At 45.2% G+C, this 24,010-nt stretch overlaps 1 protein-coding gene across 5 annotated transcripts in view; it reads left to right on the forward strand.

Moving 5' to 3' along the window:
* IFT43 (intraflagellar transport 43) overlaps nucleotides 1–24,010 on the forward strand; it is an 81,126-nt gene that overhangs the window by 10,531 nt on the left and 46,585 nt on the right. For 4 of the 5 annotated variants that reach the window (XM_058739769.1, XM_058739772.1, XM_058739768.1 and 1 more), the window contains exon 3: nucleotides 18,730–18,794. In XM_058739769.1, coding sequence (XP_058595752.1) covers nucleotides 18,730–18,794 — 65 coding nt within the window. Of the gene's footprint in view, nucleotides 1–17,628; nucleotides 17,686–18,729; nucleotides 18,795–24,010 lie in introns of all 5 variants that reach the window. The other variant, XM_058739771.1, reaches the window with a different exon arrangement.

Genomic DNA, 24,010 nt, shown 5'->3' on the forward strand with positions numbered 1-24,010 from the left:
GGTTGTTGTCCCATATGGAACGAGCTTCACTTTGCTTAGAAGTCCCCTACTTATTCTAGTTTCCTAGAATACTACAGAATGGACTGGACTGGAGTGGATCCCTAGAATGTTCATGCCTCCTCTTTGCTGGGCTGACTCCGACTTCTCTTTTCCACTGTGTTCAATGTGAATATCACTCCTTTTTAAATTTTTTTTTTTTTTAACATTTATTCATTTTTGAGAGGCAGAGAGAGAGAGAGAGCATAAGTAGAGGAAGGGCAGAGACAGAGGGAGACACATAATCCGAAGCAGGCTCCAGGCTTTGAGTTGTCCGCATAGAGCCCTACCTGGGGCTCGAACCCATAGACTGTGAGAATCATGACCTGAGCCGGAGTCAGATGCTCAACCGACTGAGCCACCTAGGTGCCCCATCACTCCTTCTTAAATGAGAATATTACCCTTTTTTTTTTAATTACCTCCCTTTATTACATTGTCTTTAGCTTTGTTTTGTTTTGTTTTGTTTTAACTTTTTCTATCATCTTATCCACAGTTTGTAACTGTGTCATTATTTAGGTCCTTGTCCCTCACTAATTGCAAGCTCCAGAAGTAGTGCCTGAGCCTGTCACTTTGTAGGTCCTCAGTAAGTCACTTGTCCAGTGAAGGTGAAGTGGGTGTGGGAGGGATGATGCATTCACTTTAGGGGCAGGTTAGCTTGAGATGCCTCTGACACCCCTAGCTGGACACATCCAGGAAGCTTTGTTGTGTGGTACACCTGCTCGGGACGGGGCCCTGAGCTGGAACTGGAGATTTGGAAGTCATTAGTATTGAGGTGGTAAATGGAAGCCTAGCTCTGTAAGGGAGAGTCTGTGTAATAAGAGAAGAGGCCCTTGGACAGAACCTGGGGAACATCCATGTGGAAGGAACACACAGCCAAAGAATGTCTCGCAAAAGGAAATTGAGGACGGGCCAGTGAAGGAGGGGTGGGGGGGGGAACACAGGCATGTGGCATCCAGAAGCCAAGGCAAGAGAGTGTCAAGGAGGAGAGAGGGGTCGAGAGTGCTTGATGCCACTAGGAGGGCGGGAGCAGGGTCTGTTGGATTAAGCGGTATGGAGGTGTCTGAGGTTTCACATTAAAATGCAGGACTGTTTTTAGAAGGCACATCAGCAGACCACCTCCAGTTGTCTTGCTTATGGTGGTGTATGTACCTTACTGTGGGGAACAGCAGACTAAAGCCTGGCTAAGGGGGTGAAGAAGAGAGGTCAGTGCCCATAGGCATTTTTTTTTTTTAACTCTTATGTTAGAGAGAGAGCGCACACCTCAGTAGGAGAGAGGGAGAGAGAGAGAACATCTTAAGCAGGCTTCTCACTCAGCATGGACCCAGATGTGGGACTCGGTCTTATGACTGTGAGATTATGACCTGAGCCGGAACCAAGAGTGAGATGCTTAACCCACTGCCACCCAGGTGCTGCCCCAACCCATAGACATTTTGAAGGAAAGATAGATAAGATGTGGTAGCAGACTGGCTGTTGGAGGTAGGAAGAAAGACAGTCTGGAGTTTATCCCACGTGTAGCTAACATGACTGAATAAATATTGATATTTTTGAGACTGATGATTTTTTTTAAATTCAATTCATTTTATTTACAGTTTTTAGGAATTTAGAAGAGACTCATTTCTCTTTTTTTAATGTTTCTTTATTTTGAGAAAGAGAGAGGAGGGCGGAGGGGCACAGAGAGAGGGAGACAGAATCTCAAGCAGTATCTGCAGCTGTCAGCGTAGAGCCCGACACGGGGCTCGAACCCACGGACCCTGAGATCATGACCTGAGCTGAAACCAAGAGTCAGCTGCTTAACCGACTGAGCCACTCAGGCGCCCCCGAGACTGAGGATTTCAGAGCCTCAGCTGAGGGGAGCAAGAAGAGATCATTATTTCAGTTTGGGGCATGTTGAATTTGAGTCACCCTCAGGATTTTCAAAGAGGTATGTCAGGTAAACAGTTGAAAGTTTTGGTCTGGAGCTTAAGAGGGAAAGTTGAAAACTAGTGATACCAGATGTAGGAGTCATCATTATATATTCTGGGGTTTCTAAGAGGAACATATAAGAAAAACTTCTGATTCCTTTGGGTAGCTTACAGACCATTCATGATCTCCAGGTGCCAGTGTGTGAGTTTTAAGCAGAGAAGAGCTATGATCAAATTTGCGTTTTAGAAGGAGCGCTTTGGCAGTCAGTGGTCAGGGATACTTGCAGGTTTTGTGGGCCCCAAGCTTACACAGTTTGGAGGCCTTCTTTAGGAAAAATAATTCAAAGTTATGTGTTCAAAATGAGCTATGAAAGTGAATACCTATTTATAATGAGGAAAGAAATCATAGCTCATAGTTACAAGAGCCCTGGGTATTCAGATGCCTTTCTTCAGAGAGCTTGTTAGGCAGTGTACCAGCAATGCTTACGCCGAAAATGCCTCCTGATTGAGACCTAGCATCCCTTTCCTGTGTAGAACTCTCCGTAATTCCCAGGGGCCCATCCAGGTAAGGAGTACAGGTTGAAGGAAAGTAAGGCCGATGCAGGGAGACCAGGTAGGATCCAGCCAAAAGAAGGCAGAACACGAGCCTGATAGGCCTTAGTTTGCATGATTGTGCAGGTTCCCAACAGCCCTCAGCAGATGGGTATTGACAGAGTGGAGGTATATGGGTGCCTTGATCCAGTTTTGGGGTAGTTCTCCGGGAAATGTGCTGAAGAGGCAAGGCAGGGAGGCATAGCGTGATGGACCTTGGGGGTGAGCTGGGTTGATGGAGAAGGAAGTGAAACCAAGGAAGAAGTTCTTAGATAAGGAAGGAGGGAGGGGATTAGATATTTCAGGGATGGAGCAGTTCCAGGTTATGACATGTTGGAAAAAGTAGCAAGGTCATTGGTATTTAAAGAGTCAGGGACCTCTTAGCTAAGCATTAGATGAACTGTTGATGTGAGAATGGACTTTGCTCAGAGTGGTGGGGCAGGTTGGGGAGCAGTCATGCCCTAGCGTCTCATCAGTCTGTGCTCATGCATTGTTGGTGACAGACATGAAGAAGGAAGGAGAGGCGATGTAGCTGAACAGTACAAGTTTCAAGAGAAGCGTTCCATGATAATTTAGAAGAATAATCGTCTCAAGGAACTTTGGGGAAGTGAACCTCACTTGGGACCCTGTTTTGTGCAGTTTTAAACAACGAACAGGCTCTACTTGAAAGAACTGCCAGAGAAATGGTGTCCACGGGGAAACGCCAGGATTTGGGAGAGGGTGTGCTGTGAACAGAGAATATCCAGTCGGTTAGGAACCAGGAGACTGATCAGAAAGCCTCATTGAAGTCATTAGCCAGGCTAGATTTCTTCTCATTATGTAGCATGGCGATAATTACTGAAAAGGAGCGGAATGATAGTAAAATATTCTTTTCAGAATGATATTTTACAGGAAAAGGGTACTGACTGGTGTTGAATGTCACTGGTGATAGACGGAAACATTTCTGGTCACGTGCCTTTACCCCATATAACAGAATTATGTCAGTTACTAGCTGATTGCTTTTTATATTCCATTCTAATCCCTCCATTGGCTTTTCAGGTATAGGGTTTTTTTGCTAATTTTTTTTTTAACATTTATTTATTTTTGAGAGACAGAGAAAGGCAGAGCATGAGCAGGGGAGGGGGATAGAGAGAGATACAGAATCTGAAACAGGCTCCAGGCTCTGAGCTGTTTGTTAGCCCAGAGCCTGACGCGGGGCTCGAACTCACGAACCGCAAGACCATGACCTGAGCTGAAGTCGGACGCTCAACTGACTGAGCCACCCAGGGGCCCCTCAGGTATAGTTTTTTTATACATTTTTTTTTTTTTTTTTTTTTTTTTTTTTTGGTTCCAGGGATTAGAATATACATCTTTAACTCCTCCCTGGCTATGTGGAGTGACTATAATACCCCTTCACGTAACATGCGAGAGCCTTGCAGCAGCGTGAGTGCATCTGACCCCCTCTCTCCTTTGTGCTGGTGATGTCACATACTTTAAAACAACCTACTTCAGAAACTCCACGGCACCATTTGTCATTTCACCTTAAATAGTTGTCATTTGGAGAAATCAAGAGAAAAAGAGACTCTTGTATTTCACCCACATGTTTACCATTTCTGTTCTTCCTTTCTCCCTGTAGGTCCAGGTTTCCATTGGGCATCATTTCTCTTTACCGTGAAGAACTTTCCCTAGCATGTCTCATAGTACGGATTTGCAGAGAACTGCTCCCTACTTGGTTGCTTGCTTGATCTGAAGATAGTTTTATTTTACCCTCATTTATGAAGGATATATTCTATCCACCTAGAGTTCTGGGCTGAGAATTTTTTTCTTTTCAGCGCTCTAAAGATCCTCTTTCCTTTGCCCTCTGGCCTTCATTGTTTCTGAGGATGGGTTTTATATATAAATCATTTTTCCTCTCTTTGCTGCTTTAAAGATTTCCTTTTTATCTTCTTTGGTTTTCAGCAGTGTGACTATGACTGGCTAGCTGTGATTTTCTTTGTATTCGCCGAGGTTCTGAGATCAGTAAGTCAGTATTTATAGCCGAATTTGGGAAACTTTAGGCCATTATTTCTTCAATTCTCTTTGCCCCATTTTCTCTCTCCTTATCCCTCGGACTCCAATTGCAATATGTGTTAAACTGTTTCATATTGTCCCATTAGTTTGTCATGTGTTTTTTGGTCCTAAAACATTGGTAATTTTTTCCTATCTTTTATCTTTTTTTTCCCCTTCAAACTGGATATTTTCTGTTTTCACTGATAATTTCTTCTGCTGTCTTCCAGCTAAACTTTTCACTGCAGCTACTGAACTTTTAAGTTCTAAATTTCCATTTGTTTCTCTTTCTTTCCTTTTTACGTCGCTTCTGTTAGATTCCCCGTTTGTGCATTTATTACGACCATCTTTTCTTTTAAAGTCCTTGAACATATTTATAGTAGCTGCTTTAAAACCCTTATCTGTTAATTCCGTTATTTGGGTCATCTTGGGGTCAGTTTTTGTTGTTTTTTTTTCTTTTGCCTTTGGGTCGCATTTTCATGTTTCTTCACATGTCCAGTCATCTTTATTTATACACAGGACCTTGTGGACAGTACATTGTGGAAACTCTGGATTATGTCACTCTCTTCTGAAAAGTGTTGTTTCTGTTTTAGTAGGCAGTTTCATTCTTTGCAGAGCACCTTGAATTTATCAAGACTTGGTTTGAGGCTCTGTTAGGTCAGGTCTATTTTGGTTTTCCCTTTAGTCGTAGAGCGAATCCCATAGTCCTGGGACATGAACTTCACTCCTAATGTGTGATTCACTTGGGATTTCACTGGCACACTCAAGGAATGTACCAAGTACCTCTAAGTTGCTGGAACTCAAACCAATGTCTTTCCCCTGCAGGGAGCAGCAGCTGAAATCTCATCTCCACTCAGTGGTTCGGGGATATTTTTTTGTTGTTGTTTATGTTTTTGTTTTTTTCTTTTTATCTCTTCAGCAGTTGCTTTTCACCGGGTTTCATGATGCAGCTCAGGTAAGCCTAAAGGATTTTAGGGGAGTTCAAATGCAGATCTGGGGCTCCTTTCTTCCCAGGATTTCTCCCTTTCTTTTTTTTTTTTTAATTTTTTAAAATGTTTATTTATTTTTGACAGAGAGAGAAAGACAGAGCATGAGCGGGGGAGGGGCAGAGAGAGAGGGAGACAAAGACTCTGAAGCAGGCTCCAGGCTCTGAGCTCTCAGCACAGAGCCCGACGCGGGGCTCGAACCCACTAACCGTGAGATCATGACCTGAGCCGAAGTCGGACGCTCAACCAACTGAGCCATCCAGGCGCCCCAGAATTTCTCCCTTTCTATGTTTAGTGACTCTGGCAGCCCCCAAATTTGTCCTCAAGCCAATACAACTGCAGCTTTCTGCTTTAGTTCTGTGCTGCTCGGTTGCTGCCCAGACTGGAGCGTGCACTCAAGGGGAAAATCCATTTTAACATGGATTTTTGGCCAGTACAGTTTTTCTTTTTTCTTTCAAGGGTCAAGTCCCTTCCAGTTTCTGCCTGCTTTTGTTTGCCCTCTGGTGCCTTCGAATAGTTGTTTTACATATTTCATCCAGAGTTGATAGTTGTTATCTGTGTGGAGGTTAGCCGAATACAAACTACTCGCCCATTACTGAATCCAGAACCTGCCAGTTGCTTTTGGATTGTTTCAGAGTCACTGTGGTTTTTTCAAGTGATACTGTTGCCAAGAAAAGAAGGAGAGTGGTTGTTTCAGAGACAGAGTGTGTTGATTTTCTCTCAGAGTAACTGACGGGGCGTACAGGTACGTTAGCTCTTCAGGCAGGAAGTGTTCTGACATCAGTGGTGCCCTCGGAAGTAATGATCAGAAACACGGGCACGAAAGAGACCCAGAGACCTGTGATGCAGACACTAGGATGTCAGTACCCATTCAGGCACACGCTGTGCTGAGCACTCTGAAAAGTTAATCTAGAAAGGCCTCTAGAGTTGGAGAAGTTGGCAGTGGATGATTTGAAGGGTGGGAGGTCTTCCCGTACAACTTCAAACTGAGTAGCAGAATTTCTAGATTAAGGGACTGCACCTAGGTCATGCCTTTCGTGTCAGAGCATCGTCACCTGGGAGGAGTAGAGTGGCTGGCCTTCTGCCGTTCTTGTTCGAGGAAGGGTGGGATGAGAGCCTGAGAAATCAACCTTGGGCTTGGACTGAGAGGCTGAGAAAAGACAGAGAACGTAGCGTGTTTTAACCCTGGTCTAGGAGGAAGTTTTTACCAACACGAGAAAACCAAGAACAGTGTAGTAAGTTTTTCATAAGCGGTTCAAATTAAAGGAACATTCTTGGGGTGCCTGGGTGGCTCAGTGGGTTACGTATCCGACTTGGGCCCAGGTCATGATCTCACAGCATGTGAGTTCAAGCACTGCATCGGGCTCTGTGCTGACAGCTCAGGCTCTGGAGCCCGGAGCCTGCTTTGAGTCCTGGGTCTCCCTCTCTCTCTGCCCCTCCCCTGCTCACCCTCTGTCTCTGTCTTTCTTTCAAAAATAAACATTTTTAAAAATTAAAAACAAAAAAAAAGAACATTCTTTATCCTGATTTGTGTCCTTCCTAATCTGGGGAGATTGAAAAGGTCCCTTCTTTAGTGAAATGATCATGAGAGGAAATGTGTGTGTGTGTGTGTGTGTGTGTGTGTGTGTGTGTGTTTAAGTTTATTTATTTTGAGAGCAAGAGAGAAGGCAAGCAGGGAAGGGGCAGAGAGAGAAGGAGAGAGAGAATCCCAAGCAGACCCCATGCCGACCATGCAGAGCCCAACATGGGGCTCAAACCCACAAACTGAGATCATGACCTGAGCCTAAATCAAGAGTCCAAGGCTTAACCAACTGAGCCACCCAGGTACCCCAGAAATGGTGTTTTTTTAAAAAAAGAGCCCTAACAAAATTAAAAATTGTGAACTCTGAACTGCCAACCACTTCCTACTCCCCACAAATCAGTTTTTTGAAATATTAACAGTCCATGAAATTTAGAAGCTTGGGAAACACGGTTGTAGAATTTTTTTAGATTTTGGGATTACTGAGTTCCTTGAAACGTTGGGGGGCAAAGTGGAGTGGGTGCTAGCCCGCCAGCCATGACCTTGTGGTGTGCTAGTGCCTTCTCCCCTTGCTTCCACAAGTGAGTCAGGACAAAGTCGGGCTGCAGCGGGAGACCTGTGGTGTGTGGCATCTCACCGCAGCGAAGAGAGGAGTGGAGCCCGCCATTGCGCTCTCTAGGTCACGTGACGGGGGCCGCCAGCCCATGGTTGAACTTCCTTCAGGCTCCCTCCATTTCTTTTCCGTCATCACCCTTGAGGAGTCTTGTGAGAGATCAGGCTTCTTAAAGCATCAAGGTCACAGCTCACTCCTCTGCTCTCAGCTTCCTCCAACTTATCCCGCTCTGGATTTGGTTGAGGGAGCAAGTCTAGACTGTGCGTATACAAACTCACAGGTGCCAGGAAGGGCTAGCCTCTCGGAGTTCTAGGAATTTACACCCTCAGTGTTGTACACGTTTCTGGCTCCACATGTGCCGGGTGGATTTTTAGCAAACTGAAAGGAGTTAAGAGAATGACAGAAATGTATCGGTTTTAATTTATGATGAAAGTTGGAAGGAATGTTTATTTTAGCTGAACTGCAAAAAGTATGGGGGAACGGGGCATTTCTTTGTAAATGTCTGGGAGGTATAGACCTAAGGAGAGGGGAGAGCTGATTTAGCAGGACCCAGAGGGGTAGAGCTGAGATTCAGAGGATGCCATCCAGGGTGGAAAAATCCAGGACAAATTTTAAGAATGACTTTTGAGGCTGAAATCTGTTCTCTTTGGATCAGCTACTTCAGCAAACTGCCGGCAGCCTCATCCCATGAGTCCTTTGAAGTGGGCAGTTTGATGGCCGCACATTGAGATACGGGATATGGGTCTTTATTATGGGGTACGTGGGAATATTTGGGGAAGTGTGACCCCGCCAGAGTAACTGGCAGACACTGTGGTCATCCTGAGCATCACGGTTAGTTGTCAGTGAGCAGCGGAACTGTGGTTTCCTCTTCTTGGTTAAGGCAACTTTAAAGGATTTCTGTATCTTCGGGGCAGCAGGAATAGGTAAGAGTTGGCCCCCTGGAACGACACTTGGGCGAGGCAGCCCCACATACAGGTCCCTGCAGTGTTCGCCTGCCGGAAACTTCCTATTGTTGCAGCCCTAGGCATTCCAGATCTTGCCGCCAGGGTGTGTGGTTTAGTACTATCGTGATTTCTGGTAAATAGTATAGTCGCCACCGTCACCACCGTTTACTGTGTGCTCTGTGCCGGAGATGGTCTCCAGTGTTCACAGTGGATCTGCAAGAGACTTGGGACCACTGTTGTTCTTCCCACGAGGAAAAGGAGCTTAGCGAAGACACGACTAGCCCAAGGCTACACAGCTGGAAAGTGGCGGTCCTAGGATTTGAACCCAGGACTCTCTCTCCTCTCCTCCAATCTGTCCCTCCATCCCTCCTTTAAAATCATGGCTTTTCCCCTTTCCTTCTTTATGGCAGATGCCCTTCTCCCCGCATTTAGTCACCCCTTCTTCAAACTGCTGTTCTGTCGGTATGAAGAGCACATCTTGTGACATGAGGCAAAGACAGCCACTTTCCAAGCCAGAGACTTATGTTGAATTCCTCTTAATATGCTTTGGCACAATGCTCACTAACGCTATATTGTTGGCATCACTTTTTGACCCTGACTTGACCCTTAACCCATCCGTTGGCTGACCGCACTACAGAGGTTAAGGGTTAGGCTGAGTTCCTTTTTGGTCCTCCCATCTTATTGAACACACCTGTATCTTGAGCAGATGTATTTACTCTGTGCCTAGAAAGTGAAGGAAGGAAATGGTCCTTTGGTTTGGCCTTCCCAAATCTTCCCCTTGTCATTCTAGTCTCTCTTGTTATTGGGCAATTTTTTTTTTCTGTTTTTTTTTGTTTTTTTGTTTTTGTTTTTTTTTGTTTTTTTTTTTAGCCTAGACAGGTTCTTTTTGTAGTTTCTCTGTCGTTTCAAACCTGTTCCAGCTGGCATGCATCTAGTGTCCAGGAACTCACCTATCACCTGGTTCAGTGCAAAGCTTTGGCATCAGAGACTTGGACTTGAATCCTTGCTCTGTGACTTAGAACAGGATGATTTTAGGGGAGTTAGCCTCTAAGTTTCAGTTTCCTTGTTGGTAAACTTGGCGGGTGGTATTGTCCTTCACTGGGGCACGAGGATTCTGCATAGCGATTCTGCTAAAGCTTTGGCGTGTAGCAAATCCTCAAGGGATGATGGCTAATACTATTATCATTCGTTAGGAATTAGCGAGGATATTCTTTGTCATTGTGTAGATTGGCTTATTCACCATAGGTGAAGTCTTTTTTGCTTATTCTCATTTTTCTCTGTACCTTTTCTTCTCTCTCTCTCTCTGTCTCCATCTCCTTCATACCGGCTCAAACTGATGATGAGTGTCACATATCATCGTTTACATCTCCTTGCCCAGATACCCTCTCCCAGAATTGAAAATACTATAATTCATAGACTCTTAGAATCACAGAATTGTAGAACCAAAGGGAATCCCCTCTGGCTGGACTGAAAATCCAGAATCATGGAGCCAGTCAGTGGTAGAATCAGGACGAGAGCCTGGATTACCTGGTGTCCAGTCTAATGTTCTTTCCGCCATGTTTTTTCCTTACCCACCTTTCACATACCCATATGTACACACAACTACAATAGAATCCACGGTCAATTGAAGTGGGTGAGGAGGCACCTTGTGTAAAAGGCTGTCTCCTGCCACTTGTAATTGTGGCGGGGATGTCAAGACTGGAGGTTTTGGGTGAAGAGTTGTTTTCTGGTCCTCAGGGCATCGGTGTCAGGAATTCCCAGCCGCCAGGTGGAAAGTGACTGTCACACCCAGCCCAGTTCTTCACTGAGCAGATAGATCCATGAACAACCCCCATATTGGTGCCCCTCCTCTTCATCAACCCTGCCTTTGGCCTCCTTTGTTAACCTGAACTTTATGCGTCTGGTTTCTTTCATTTCTTAACTTCACATTAAAATCAGAAACATCCAGAGAAGTAGACACAATAAACACAGTAGTCCAATGAATAGCATATGCCCACCACCTAGCTTCAACTGTTATCAACATCAACGATAATTTGTCTTTCCTTAAATGATAATTTGTAAAATATCTGTTAATTCTATGCATAAGTGTTTTATATTTATACATTTTGCTCAATTATCTCAAAGCAGACCTCACGATGTGTCACTTTAATACTTCAGCGTGTATCTCTAGAAAAATGGGGATGTTTTCCTAGAAATCCACAATTCCACACCTCACAGTATTAGCAGTTCCCTGACATCATCCATACTTGGTCCATATCCATTGCCCCCCGTTATCATCCAAATGCATTTTATGGCTATTTTTTCACAGCAGGATCCAATCCAGAACCAATCCATTACATTCCTCTTAAGTCTCTCTGAATTTAGAATAGTCTACCTTTTTAATGGTGTTGACTTTTTGGGCCAGTTGTCCTATAGAGATCCCCCCACACCGGATTTGTCTGAGCCTTCCTTCCTGCTCTCACTCTTACTCTTGCAACAAGCTGGAAACATCTTGGAGGGCTCGATGGACATTGGCAACAGGAGTTTTTCCTGGGTGATGGTGCGTGCTTCAGGTGAAGCACCTTACCTCCCACTGGTAGTGCTGCTAAGTCTGACCACTGAGTTAGGGTCAGGGTAGTATCTCTGTTGTGAAGGAACATTTTCTCCCTTGTGCCTGCATGTGATATATGGGGCGATTCCTTGGCACCGTGAGAATGTCTGGTTCCCCGTCAGTCAGTCTTTCACCTAAGAGCTTTAACATCTAGTGACCATCAAGTTTTATTCCTACACTTAAAGCAGATTTTGCATTTTGTTATGTCCATTTCCGTCTTGAAAGAGCTATGCATACTCACAGGGGTCGATTTACAAGTTTGGATGGTCCATTACCTTCATGACCTTAAATCTGTGAGGGAGAAACTGAGGTCTGTGGTGAATTAGTTGTCACACCCAGGGCCGAGGCTGAAGGAAGAAGGGGACAGAGATGGAACTGGACACAGGTTTAAGGAGCACACACCAGCCCCTGTGTTGAATTCACATCTTTATCAGTGTTAGTCTTCTCTCTCATCAAGCATGTAAGAACACCTGTCTTGGATCTTCTGTCCGGTTCTTAGAGAAAGGTGGGGAAATTTGCTCTCAGCCCATAATCGCGTTGAACACCAGAGCTGTGTTGCCCCTAGAAGCTGGGAGATGGGTGGGTGTGAAGTTTGCAGGGATCTTGCTTAACCAAATGTCTCTTCTGTTGGGAATCCATGCGTGTGTTTGGACTGCATTTTTGAAACAGGTTGCAGTTTGGATTTGGGAGTGACTCACATTGTGGGGTTTCTCTGGGACTTTCGAGAGTGTGTGAGAAGTTTCTAAACTCAAAAGGCTCCTTTTTTGGCACTGCAGCATCTTTTCTATTTCGGCATCTTAAGAATCTGGGGGAACCATATAAAGATCAGAAACAAGTCTGGCCCTAAAGGCTCCCTGTGACATAGTAATTCCAGTTAGTTGAATCTTGGCCCATTCGGATGAGACCATATAAAGAGGCCGCTTCCTGAATTTCCCGCTCTCTGTCTCTCACAGGCTCCTTTTTGTAGAAAGCTGGTATTTCAGGACCGCAACCGCCAGTCATGTGCTTTCAACTCTTCACTCTCAGTCTTTCCTGCCCCCTGTTTATTTTTGGAGAGAGCACATTTTTGCTTCTCTCCAGGAGCTATGCGGGGTCCTGCCCCCTCCGTCCATCAGGCGGCAGCCCCAGCAGGCTGTGCTCATTTCCCACACTCGGAGACGTGACTCCAGCTTTCAAGAGAGAACTCGAGGGATGCGCCGCCTAAGGGCTCCCGTCGCCCGATCCTATTTCTGGCCCTCGTGCCGTTGCATGTTTTAAGACTCTCCTTCTTAAAGCACATTTGGATAATGTTACCTGGCAGTAAATCTGCCCAAATTGGAAATGGTTTTCCCAGCAGATGTTTTGAGGCTGTGCTTCTGAATTTCAGAGGCAGAACAATGAAAAGAAGAAACCAGGACCTTTTGAATTCTAGAATCAGGTCTTCTTTTTCGCTTTTAAGATCACTTGAGTTTTCCCCTCTTTTCCCCTCCAGGGTTTTGTTTGTTTGTTTGTTTGTTTTGTTTTGTTTGTTTTCCCTTCTCCTAACACAGGGGTAGCAAACAGACTTCTTCCAAAGTCTTGATTCAAACAGATTGGTGATGTCTTCCTGAGTGCTTGACTAGGGAGGATTCTGGACTTGGTGGGCTCCATGGAAAAAAAAAGAAACAAGGGCCCCAGCTGACTGTCTTAGCCTGTCTGGCCTTATTAGAGTAAGTTTCTAGTTTAGAGGATGGAGCAAGAGCTAATTCCTTTTCCTTTAAATACCCGGGCCATTATACAGAGAACTCAGACCCATAATATTTGAGAGCAGATAAATCACATGTTCATGTCCTCTTGTCCTGCCCAGACCTGATGGGCAGGAGAGGGAAGGACCCCTGGCCCCAATCGAAAGGTTTGTAACCAAAGGGTTACAATTTCTCACCACACCAGGCAGGGACTGGAGCTCTGGAAGTCAAGCTTGGGAGCACATGCATGTCTCTAAAGCACCCCCCCCCCCCCCCGCCCCCCAGCATTTTATCTGTCACCCAGGGAAACTGGAAGCTTCGTTCCCGGCAGCTGGTCCTAAAAGGACAACAGGAAGGGTGTGGCCTGTAAGTGTGTTTCCTATGAGATCACTCTGTGAGAAAGCTGCGACACTCTTTTTGAAACAGGGCCTATCAGGTATCTAGGTGTCTTCATAGCTCGTAGGAAGCGAAGCCAGACCCTCACGGGCTGGACTGTCCCTTCAAAGGACCCGCCAGACCTTTTAAATTATATTGCTAGAAGCCAGTGAGCCACTTACATTTCAGACAGATCGCTTGCACTTAATGTCAATGTCAAACCGCTGCCTCATGAACAAGTTGCAGCAGCTTCCACTTAACAGCCTGCATTGGAAAGTAACAGGTGCCAAGCTGCTCAGACCCCCAGAGAGTTCTCCCAGGGACTCCTACCAATATGCCGATCAATGAATAGCGTTTGCTGCAGCCCAAGTGTTATTTATGTGCTCTCCTGGAATCCCTGTCCCTTGCATCTGGTTGCTTCAGGAACGCTTTTCCTTTTCATCTCCATGTATATTTCAACTCCAGGGCAAGCTCCACTTTCCCCATGAAGCTTCCTCGCCCTCTCCTTGTCCACAGCACTTCCTGGCTTGCACAGTTCTGTTGAATCTTCAGTTGTGTACTGCCAGCTTATGCACTCCTGTCACAGTTCTGTCTTAACGATGTGCCAGGGGAAAGTGGTTCCAGTAAAACCACCGGAGGTGGCAAGAAAACTGCAGAATTCAGTGGAACTATCCCGTGGCGGAGGGGATCCCTCCTCAGCTTCGCCTTTGGACCATGGATGCAGCCTGTCCCTGGAATAACCCTTTCCCTCCACCCCTGATGCCTACTTCCCACCTCCAGTGTGGCCTCTTCAGTTTCAGAGTAAGCCAGATGTCCCATCACGTAGATTTCATACAGACCTGATAACACTCTGAATTTGGCCTCTTCTCTACCTCACTGAACAGGGGTAACATTTGAGGACAAAGGTGCCATCTGTTTTTTGTTGTTGTTGTTTTTTAATCTTACCCAGTGCACATAGGACAGTGCCCAGCTCCCCACAGAGGGAACGAAGTTGGATTCTGGGGGTACTGCCTTTGTAACTTAATAGGGGTTAATTAAGTCTGTTTCATCTAGACAGGATATTTGTGTGTGGCCATAACAAGACTTACAGTAGGGAGTATTACAAAAAAGTTTTCTTACCCTGGGACCCAGGGTATGAGACCGAAACTAAGGATTTTCCATGAGGAGGGAGACAGCTCCTGCTTCGTGCCAAGCCCCAGCTTGTGGGGAGCGGGTTCTGCCTGCCCTTCTGGTCTCCCCTCTTCCTCTGCACTCTCTCCCAAGGTCGAGGTGGGCGAGGCTCCCGGTGGGGAGTGGGGAGGACAGTCGCAGCTTCGGCCCCACCCTGCGCATCTCAGGGGAAGGTAGCTTACACAGTTTTTACAGCCTTATGTCAACTCTTGAAGTCTTTAGTCACTTGTGAAAAAAAACCCTTTGATTTTGGAACTAGGTTTTCAGTCTGTTGGGTGCGGAGGTATGACTCTTACGTGGTGATCTTTTTGTTTTGATGCTGCGGTCCTAATGTAGCAGCTGGTACGCTTTCCTAACGGGAGGAGCGTGAGAGAAAATGCGTCTTTGTGCTACCGCTGGCCGGCTGGAAAGGGCTCGCATCGGCTCCCCGACAGCCGTGGCTTCCTGGGATTTGTGGTTAAAGGAGATAAAGCAGGTCGTTTTGGTTTTCAGAATCTTAGGGAACTTTATTAACCACACAATGTCCCTTAGTAGTCAAAGTGACGGCTCAGGCCGGGCTCAATTTTTTTCTCTCTCTTTTTTTTTTTTTCCTAATGGTGGTATATTTTACTGCCCGCGGTCTAACCTTTCACATACTGACATTAGTAACGCCGCCGGTGATGATCACAGGGGAAGACAGAGTGCTGGCGTGGCGGGCACTGCTCTAAGCGCTGACCGTTCAGCCCCTGATTTAGTCTGGCCGTTTAGCAGTTACTCAAAGGAACGCATTTTGACGGAAGTATAGGCTGCTGGTGCCCCTTTTCCGAGCCGTCTGATCTCCCAGAGCCCCTTCCCAGTTCAGTCTCTGCTCCCTCTGTCACCATTGTCACCCCACAGTGGAAAACCGCCGGGACCAGGAGACAAGTGGCAGAACCCTGCCAGTGCGACCCAAGTTCGCTCCCTTCTCGCCCACTCTCAGCATCTCACGGCACGGGGAGAGTGCCAGGGGGACTCAGGCACCCCGACCTTATGGCACCCTGGATCTGACTTGGTTCATTCTGTGCTTCCCAACATCCAGAGCGAAGAGAAGAGAGCAGAGGATGCCAGCTCTGAGGCCATAGCTCCGGGGTCACTTGCACGCGTGACAGCGTGGGCCGGGCAGGTGTTCTCGCTGAGTGAAGTGGGGCTAGGGGTAAGATACGGGCACTCCTTCGGTGCGCATCCGGAACTTGTAAGATAAGCTCACACTTCCAGCCAAGAGATACGCTCAGGCCCGTCTTTCTCAAAACACCTGACCTGGCTTTCATTTTCCATTAGACGTAGGAACAGAGAGAGGATTCTGCACTGCAAGAGGAACAACAGCACAAGAGCAGTAGTAACAGAGGGCAGCTGCACTTGACTTTAGCAGGAAGGAGACAGAGAGGGCCGGTGGGGACTGTGGCCAACTGGAATGCGCCGGTCTTGTCCACAGGGGCAACTGTTATCTCAGCCCCAGAGCTACTGGATCTTTGAGTTTTTCAGGAGAAGCCGGATTGCGTGTGCAGATCTTCCAGTTTTTTAAATATTAATTTAAATTTACAAACCAAAACACACAAAAAAACCCACTGTCTGGCAAAACACAACATGTGGCTATGGGTCTGTCACCTCCAAATTCAGGAATGTTCATTCTCACAAGATGGTCCTATCCTTGGGTAAGGAAGTAGGGAATGTTACCTGCAGAAGTACAGGGAAGACGGCCTGTAGGCCAGACTCGTTTAAAACATCCTCAAGGGGGCCCCCCTGTGGTTCAGTCTGGTTCTCTTTAACATTTCAAGTGTCCCCAGCACAGTGCCTTACACACAGTAGAAGCTCAGCCACACAGGGTTGTTGGTTTCTGCTTATATGCAAGTTTGGTTTGTGGTAGTTTGGGGCTATTCCGCTTCCAGGTAGCTGGTCCTTCGACAGCTCCTGCTTTCGAAACAACTTAACCTCTGAGCTTCAGTTCTGGATTCCTGGGACAGAGGAATCGATTGGTCCCCTGGTTCATCCAGTGTCTGAGGGAAGTAGGGTTGTGGAGTAGAGGCTTCCCCTTCTGGCCCAGGGGTGGGTGGGTGTGGGTGGCAGGGACACCAGACAAGGATGTGTGGACTGGGGAGCAGCGGTGGGCGTCTCCTTGGTACATCTTCTTTGGATTGGGATTTCCCCCCTGATAGAGACAGACAGTAGCTTGTTTTCCACTTCTGCATTTTTGTCATTTCTAACAGAGTCCCCCAGATAGCTCCATTACCTGCCTCTAGCTTAGAAAAGTCAAGTTCGTTTTCTCTAACGTGGCACCTAGTATGTCCTGGGAGCTGAGTTGGATAGAGGCATTTTATGGTTTGGTTTCTTCTCAGTCATTTCCGGAAGGTTCTGGCTCACCCTGGTATCTAGATGGAGCATGTCCTTGGCAGGCTGGGGTGCTACTAGAAAAGCCAGAAGGAAAGTATATCTTGGTGCAAAATAAAACATCAAAAGTATAAAGGTATTTTGGCACATTGAGAGATGTTTTCTTAAAAAGTTACAAGTTAGGGGGAGCCTGGGTGGCTCATTCAGTTGACCATCTGATTTCAGCTCAAGCCCCATGTCGGGCTCTGTGCTGACAGCTCAGAGCCTATAGCCTGCTTCAGATTCTGTCTCCTCTCTCTGCCCCTCTCCTGATCGTGCTCTGCCCCTCTCTCTCAAAAATAAACAAACATTAAAAAGAAATTTTTTTAAGTTACAAGCTAGGCTTTAAGTGATAAATTTAAAGGATGTTGCAATGACACATTTTAGTCTAAGGTTCTACAAAACCACATCCTTCCTGCTAAATTTGACTGCTGCTTGTTTTTATAAAGTTTTATTGGAACACAGTGACACCTGTTTGCTTACTTATTGTCTGTGGCTGTTTATTGCCCTACAGTGCCAGAATCGAATAGCTGCAACAGAGACCGTGTGGCCCGCAGAATGAGAAATATTGAAAAAGTTGGCCAACCTGTGTTTTTAGTCATTCATCAAAGTATCTCCTTAGACTGAGAGCAACCGTTATAAGTATATGCAGTTCTTAGAAAAAGGAAGTTGATATTTCAAAAAACAATCCTAGGAGAATGCTGGGCAATTGAAAATAGGAAATGTTCTCATTGCTGTTTTATCCACCTTGACTGACTCAGTGGATTGCTTGATGTTCCCTTGGTGTTTCCAGTTGAGATGTACTGGACCAGAATGCCCACACTTGGGTTCCTGAATGCATCCTTTGCAGGTGAATCCTTCTTCCCCAAATAAGCTGAGTAGATTTTTATCCTGCCAGTTTAGTTTATGTTTTTTAAGCAAACCTCTGTTTTACATCTTTTTTTATTACCTTTCAATTTATAAAAGATAAAGTGATTGTAAAGAAAAAAAACAGTTAGAAAATGGACAACAACACAAAGAAGGAAATTAAAAATTGTCCATAATTCCGTCACTGGGGTCCTCTCTCACTCGTGTATTATATAGCTCATTAGACACTTGATATTACGTATTAATAGTTTTTTCACCAAATTGGAAGCATATGTGTACTGTTCTGCAACATGTTTGTTTGTTTGTTTGTTTGTTTTTAATTTTTTTAAGGTTTATTTCTTTTTGAGAGAGAGACAGAGTTCTAGCAGGGGAGGGGCAGAGAGAGAGGGAGGCACAGAATCCGAAGCAGGTTCCAGGCTCCGAGCTGTCAGCACAGAGCCCGACGCAAGGCTCTAACCCACCAACCGTGAGATCGTGACCTGAGCCAAAATCGGACACTTAACCAACTGAGCCACCCAGGCGCCCCTGCAACATGTTTTTTAAAAGTTAATATATACTGAATATTCTCATATCATGAAGTATCCTTTTTTTACCATGTTTTTCATTATTACATAGTATCTTCATGTGTGTATTCCATGATTTACTTCATTTCTTATTACTGTCTGTTTTGGTTTTGAATTTTTTACGATTCAGAAATGACACTAGGTCTCTCTCTCTCTCTCTCTCTCTCTGATTCTTTCTTTGGGATAAATTCCTTGGATTAGAATCACTGGATTAAAAAGTATGAAGTATTTCTAAGGCTTTCACTAAGCTTTGCCAAATTGCCCTATAGATCTTGCTTTTTTATATACCCACAGAAGGGCATGAAAGCACCCAGATTTTGAAAGTAAATTAGAAAGGCTACTGTATTTTTATTTGAAAGATTTCGATAGGCAGAATATTGGTTTAGGTGGCCTTAACCTCATCCACTGCATGCTTGAATGTCAATGGTGAGCAACTGTTATTGTGGCTTCTCCTTCCCTTTTAGGCTCCCCCTCCCAAGCCGCCGCGCAGGCAAGGAGGCTGGGCCGATGATTCCACGAAGGCTTCAAAGTAAGTGCGGCAGCTCATATGAGGGTGGAGGTGGGCATTTTGCTCTTGTGGGTTTTTTCTTTCAGTTTTTATAACAACTTGATTGAGGTGTAATTCCAATTCCATGTAATTCACCCATTTAAAATGGACAATTCAGTCCTTCCTGGTGCCTTTAACAGAGTTGTGCTACCAGCACCTCAGTCAGTTTTAGAACATTTTCATCACCTACCCCTTTAAAGAAACCTGGTACCCATTAGAGTTATTTCCCATGCCCTCCGCCCCCCAACATCCCCAACCCTAGGCAGCCACCATTCTGCTTTCTATCTCTGTGACTTGCCTGTTCTGGACATTTTGCATAAATGGAATCGTACCTCATGTGGTCCTCTGTGACTGACTTTTCACTTGGCTTGACGTTTTCAAAGTTCATCCATATGTGGCATTCTGTGTTCTTTTTGTTTTATTTCATTTGTTTTGTTTTAAATGTTTATTTATTTTTGAGAGAGTGAGAGAGCGGGGGAGGGACAGAGAGAGAGGGAGACAGAATCTGAAGCAGGCTCCAGGCTCTGAGCCGGTAGCACAGAGCCCGACGCGGGGCTCGAACTCACGAGCCGCAAGATCATGACCCGAGCCGAAGTCGGACGCTCAACCGACTGAGCCGCCCAGGCGCCCCTCTGTGTTCTTTTCTTAAAAAATGGAGGGGGGGCGCCTGGGTGGCTCAGTCGGTTGAGCATCTGAGTTCAGCTCAGGTCACGATCTCGCAGTTCGTGAGTTGCTAGCTGCTATCAGGACAGAGCCGGCCTCAGATCCTCCGTCTCCCTCTCTTGCTGTCCTTCCCCTGCTTACGCTGTCTCTCAAAAATAGATAAAACATTAAAAAAACATTTTTTTAAATGGAGGTATAATCGACACACATTATATTGGTTTCATGTAAACAACATAATGATTCGATATTTGTATCTATTGCTACATGATCACCACAATGTACAAGTTAACATTCGTCACCATACGTAGTTACAAAAATTTTTTTTCTCGTGCTGAAAACTTTTAAGATCCACTCTCTTGGCAACTTTCAAATATACAATACAGTATATATATTTTAATGTTTATTTACTTTTGAGAGAGAGAGACACACACACCATGTGAGCAGGGGAGGGGCACAGAGAGAGGGAGACACAGAATCCGAAGCGGGCTCCAGGCTCTGAGCCATCAGCACAGAGCCCCACGCAGGGCTCGAACCCATAGACTGTGAGATCATGACCTGAGCCGAAGTTGGACGTTTAACTACCCAGGCGCCCCCTGCAATACAGTGTTATTAACTGTAGTCACCACGCTTACATTCCATCTTCATGACTTAAGTCATTATATAACTGGAAGTTTGTACCTTTTGACCCTCGTTCTGTGTTCTTAAAGTAACTTTCTAAACAGAATGGAATGGCTGGTTAGTAATTGCAGGATTACAAACTACTTTGGTCTCTAATTCCTTGCACTAAGTCTTTGATGGGAAGTAAACCAGAAAAAAAATATTTACTACACCAGCAGGATGGCCAGCTTTCAAGTTTAACTATTTGATTTATACTTGGAAAAGGAATTTCTTTTTCTTGAAACACAGACATGACTCTTTTTTTTTTTAAGATTATTTATTTATTTTTGAGAGGGAGAGAGAGAGAACGCAGGAGGGGCAGAGAGAGAGGGAGACAGAGAATCCCAAGCAGGCTCTGTGCCGTCAGCACAGAGCCCAATGTGGGGCTGGATGTCACAAACTGTAAGATCGTGACCAGAACCAAAATCAAGAGCCAGTTGCTTAACTGACTGAGCACCCCAGGCCCCCCAGATGTTACTCTTGTTGAGAAATTTCCTTCAGCACTTATTGCCTTCAAAGTATATATTTTTCTAATTCTTTTCCTCCCTTCATTTACACACACACACACACACACACACACACACACACACACACACGTTTCCCCCTCTGAATCATTTGAAAACAAGTTGCAGACATCATGACATTTCACCTCTAAATACTTCAGCATGCATCTCTCAAGATTAAGGACATTCTCCAGATAATCACAGTATGATTATCATATCCAAGTAATTTCATAATGAATTAACAGTTAGTATATAGTTTATATTTAAATTTACCCAGTTGTCCCCAAATGTCTTTTATGGCTCCAGGATCCAGTCAGAGTTCACACATTGTGTTGAGTCGTTCTACCTCTTTATCTAAAATCATTTTTATTTAAATCTATCCGGATAAGTGCAGTTAAAGATAAATTTATCTTCTCTAAAATCTCTCTCTTGATCTGAAATAATTCCAATTCCTTCCCCGCTCTCCCAGACTTTTTTGAGGAGTCCAGGCCAGTTGTCTTACAGAATGTCATACATTCTGGTTTTCTCTGATTGGTTCCTCATGGTTAGGTTCAAATTGTAGGTTTCGGGCAAACAGGTGATTTTGTATACTTCTTATCATATCAAAGTGGCATAGAAACACGTACTCAGAGATGCCTCACTCCCATCCTTATTCCCTCCTCCTCATTCCCATCCATCCCATCCAGTAACCTCTGTATTAGTTTCTGGTCTGTCCTTCCTATCTTGTCTTTTTCTTGCTTTTGCAGAATTAAACACACACATATGCAATTTTAATTTATTCTTCTTCGTTTCTATACATTAGGATTCAGCAAACTTTGACCCACAGGCTAGCTGCCAGTTTTCATAGATCATGTCTTATCAGAACACAGCCACACCCTTTCATTTTAAAAATTCAGATCTCTTATCTGTTTGGAATTAATTCTAGCCTACCATATAAAGCATGGATTCAGTTTTAATCTTTTTTGAAGTGGCTATTGCCCACCCCTGCCGTTTATTTAAAAATGCATCTTTCTCCAGGGAATTTAGAACCCATCTTTATCATAGTCTCCGTCTTTGTACCTGAGTCTCCTTTTGGACCTGTTACTCTGTTCCAGTGGACTTTCTGTCTGTCCGTATGCCAGTAAATGCCACGCTCTTTGCCTTATGGAACACAGCACTACTTTTCAGTGCTAACCGAGAACAAGAAGGTAACGCTGCAGTATTAGTGAGAGTCTTAGAGAGTAGCCCCATTTTTCTAAGCTATTAGGGGATTTTAGTGCTTGTAATAGCTGGAATTTATTTTGAAGTATGGAGATGAGACAAATCCTGTATCTGCTCCTTAGAGAACAAAAGAGAATCTCAAAAATGGATCTATTAAGTGAATGTATCAGTGTACGTATTAAAGATTGTTCCAGATCAGATCAGCTTGCTCTTGGAAAAAGATGCTTTTCCATTTCGTATATTACTTCTCAGTGTATTGTCTTGCGTGGCTTCTTGGTCTGTGGCCTAGTCCTGAAGCTGCTGGGGGGCCCAGGCCTCCTCCTCGAACCTCCTCTCTTCGGCGTCAACCCTCACTCTTGCACGATCTCAACCCAGTCTCGGGAGTTTTACTATCACCTTCACAGTGACGACTTCAAAATATATATCCCTCCAGGCCTTTCCCTGAACATCCATTTATCCACGTGATGTTTCTACTTGAGGACACAACTCGGTCATAGCACGTCTGAATCAGTCCTCTTCATTGCCGCCCCTTCCATCCCATCCCCTAACCTGTACCTCCCAGAGTTTCCCTCACATCTCCGTAAATGGTGACTCTTCTCTTCCCCATTTCCCAGGCCATAAACTTTGGAATCCTCTTGGACCCTTCTCTTGGTCTCAACTCATGTTCAGTCTGTCAGCAAACTGGCTCAGGTCTACAGATGAAATACATCTGCTGTGTGTCCTGCCAGTGCTTGGCTACAGTCACCGTCATTTTTAGCATGGACTCAAGTGAGAACATCCTGACTGGTCTCCTCCCTTCATCCTTGCCTCCCTCCGTCTTATCTCTACAGAGGCAGAGTGACTTTTTTAAAGCATAAGTGAGATCATTTCACGTCTGTTGAGAACTCTCCAGTGGTATTCCCCATAGTCAAAGTACATCACAAAGCTTTTACCGTGGCTTACAAGGCTCTACGTGACCTCACTTTATATAAAGTAGCACCCTGGTCACTCTGTGTTCCCATCTCTTGCTTTATGTGTCAGCATGTGACATATATGCATACATGTGCGTGTGTGTGTTTGTGTACACGTGGATATGTTACCTTTTTCTCTCTACTGTGATATAAACTTCTTGAGAGGAGACACACACTGATTTACCTATGCCCAGTACCTCGAATAGTGTCGGTCCATAATAAGTGCTCAGTGACTATTTATTGAACATATGAGTGATCGCATCAGTGTTTTTGCTATCAGATCGAGCCACTCTGCTATCAGTGTGGAAAGTGGAGGTCTGAAAGGTTGGAACTGCTTTGGGGAAGGTACTAGTCTGTATGAAGGCTGATAAGAGCTGAACTAGGGCACTGGTGTGAGCACGGAGAGGAGAGGAGCTTTGGAGACGTTTCGGAGATAGAGTTCACCAAGTGCCATTGGTTGGAGGTAGGGCAAAGGAGGGAGGAGGGGAGGGTCACCACAAGGCGCCTCGCTTTGATGGCTGGTTGGGTAGTGGTGCCGTCAGATAGGGAATGCAGGAGAAACCTGATTTGTAGGCTGGTGGTGGTCCACATAGATAATTTCCACAGTTTGGGAGTCTGGAAGAGAGGTCAAAGGAGAGGTGCAACTTGGATCATCTACGCAAATAGATGTCAAGGATGGAGCCTTGGATTTGGCTGTTTGGAGGTTACTAGGGACCTTTGAAAAAGTGGTACTGTGATTTGCACTGGGGCAGAAGCCAGATGATGGGCTGAAAAGGAATTGAGGCGGGAAATGGTGATCTGGTCTCCTTCCCTGAGAAAGAAAGGAGATAATGGGACGGTATTTGGGAGTGGTTTGTGTTGAGAACGATGTGTGTAATACGTGGGGAAAGAGTGACTGCAGGTGAAATAGGGATTTGACCAAGCAGATCCTTGGAAGGATAGGACCTTCCAAGAGAGATTAATTAACCTTGGACAGAAGGAGGCGAGGATGTTTTTCCTCCAAGATAGGGAGCTTGGAAAAGTTGGGTAAGTGATCAAAAAGAATTCAGGGAGTAGGGAATTGGGGGAAGTTCATTTTGGATTGGCCTCTTGGTTTTCTTCTTTTTTCAAAGTAGAAAGGTACACTGTTGAGTTCACTGGAGCAAAGGAGAGCTAGTCTCGGGAGGCAGGTGGAGTAGATGTGAGGCAGGAAGAGGATGAGCACTGACTAAGGGTGAGAGAGGCC

Source organism: Neofelis nebulosa, chromosome 7 (assembly GCF_028018385.1).
Source record: "Neofelis nebulosa isolate mNeoNeb1 chromosome 7, mNeoNeb1.pri, whole genome shotgun sequence".
Taxonomy (NCBI): Eukaryota; Metazoa; Chordata; class Mammalia; order Carnivora; family Felidae; genus Neofelis; species Neofelis nebulosa.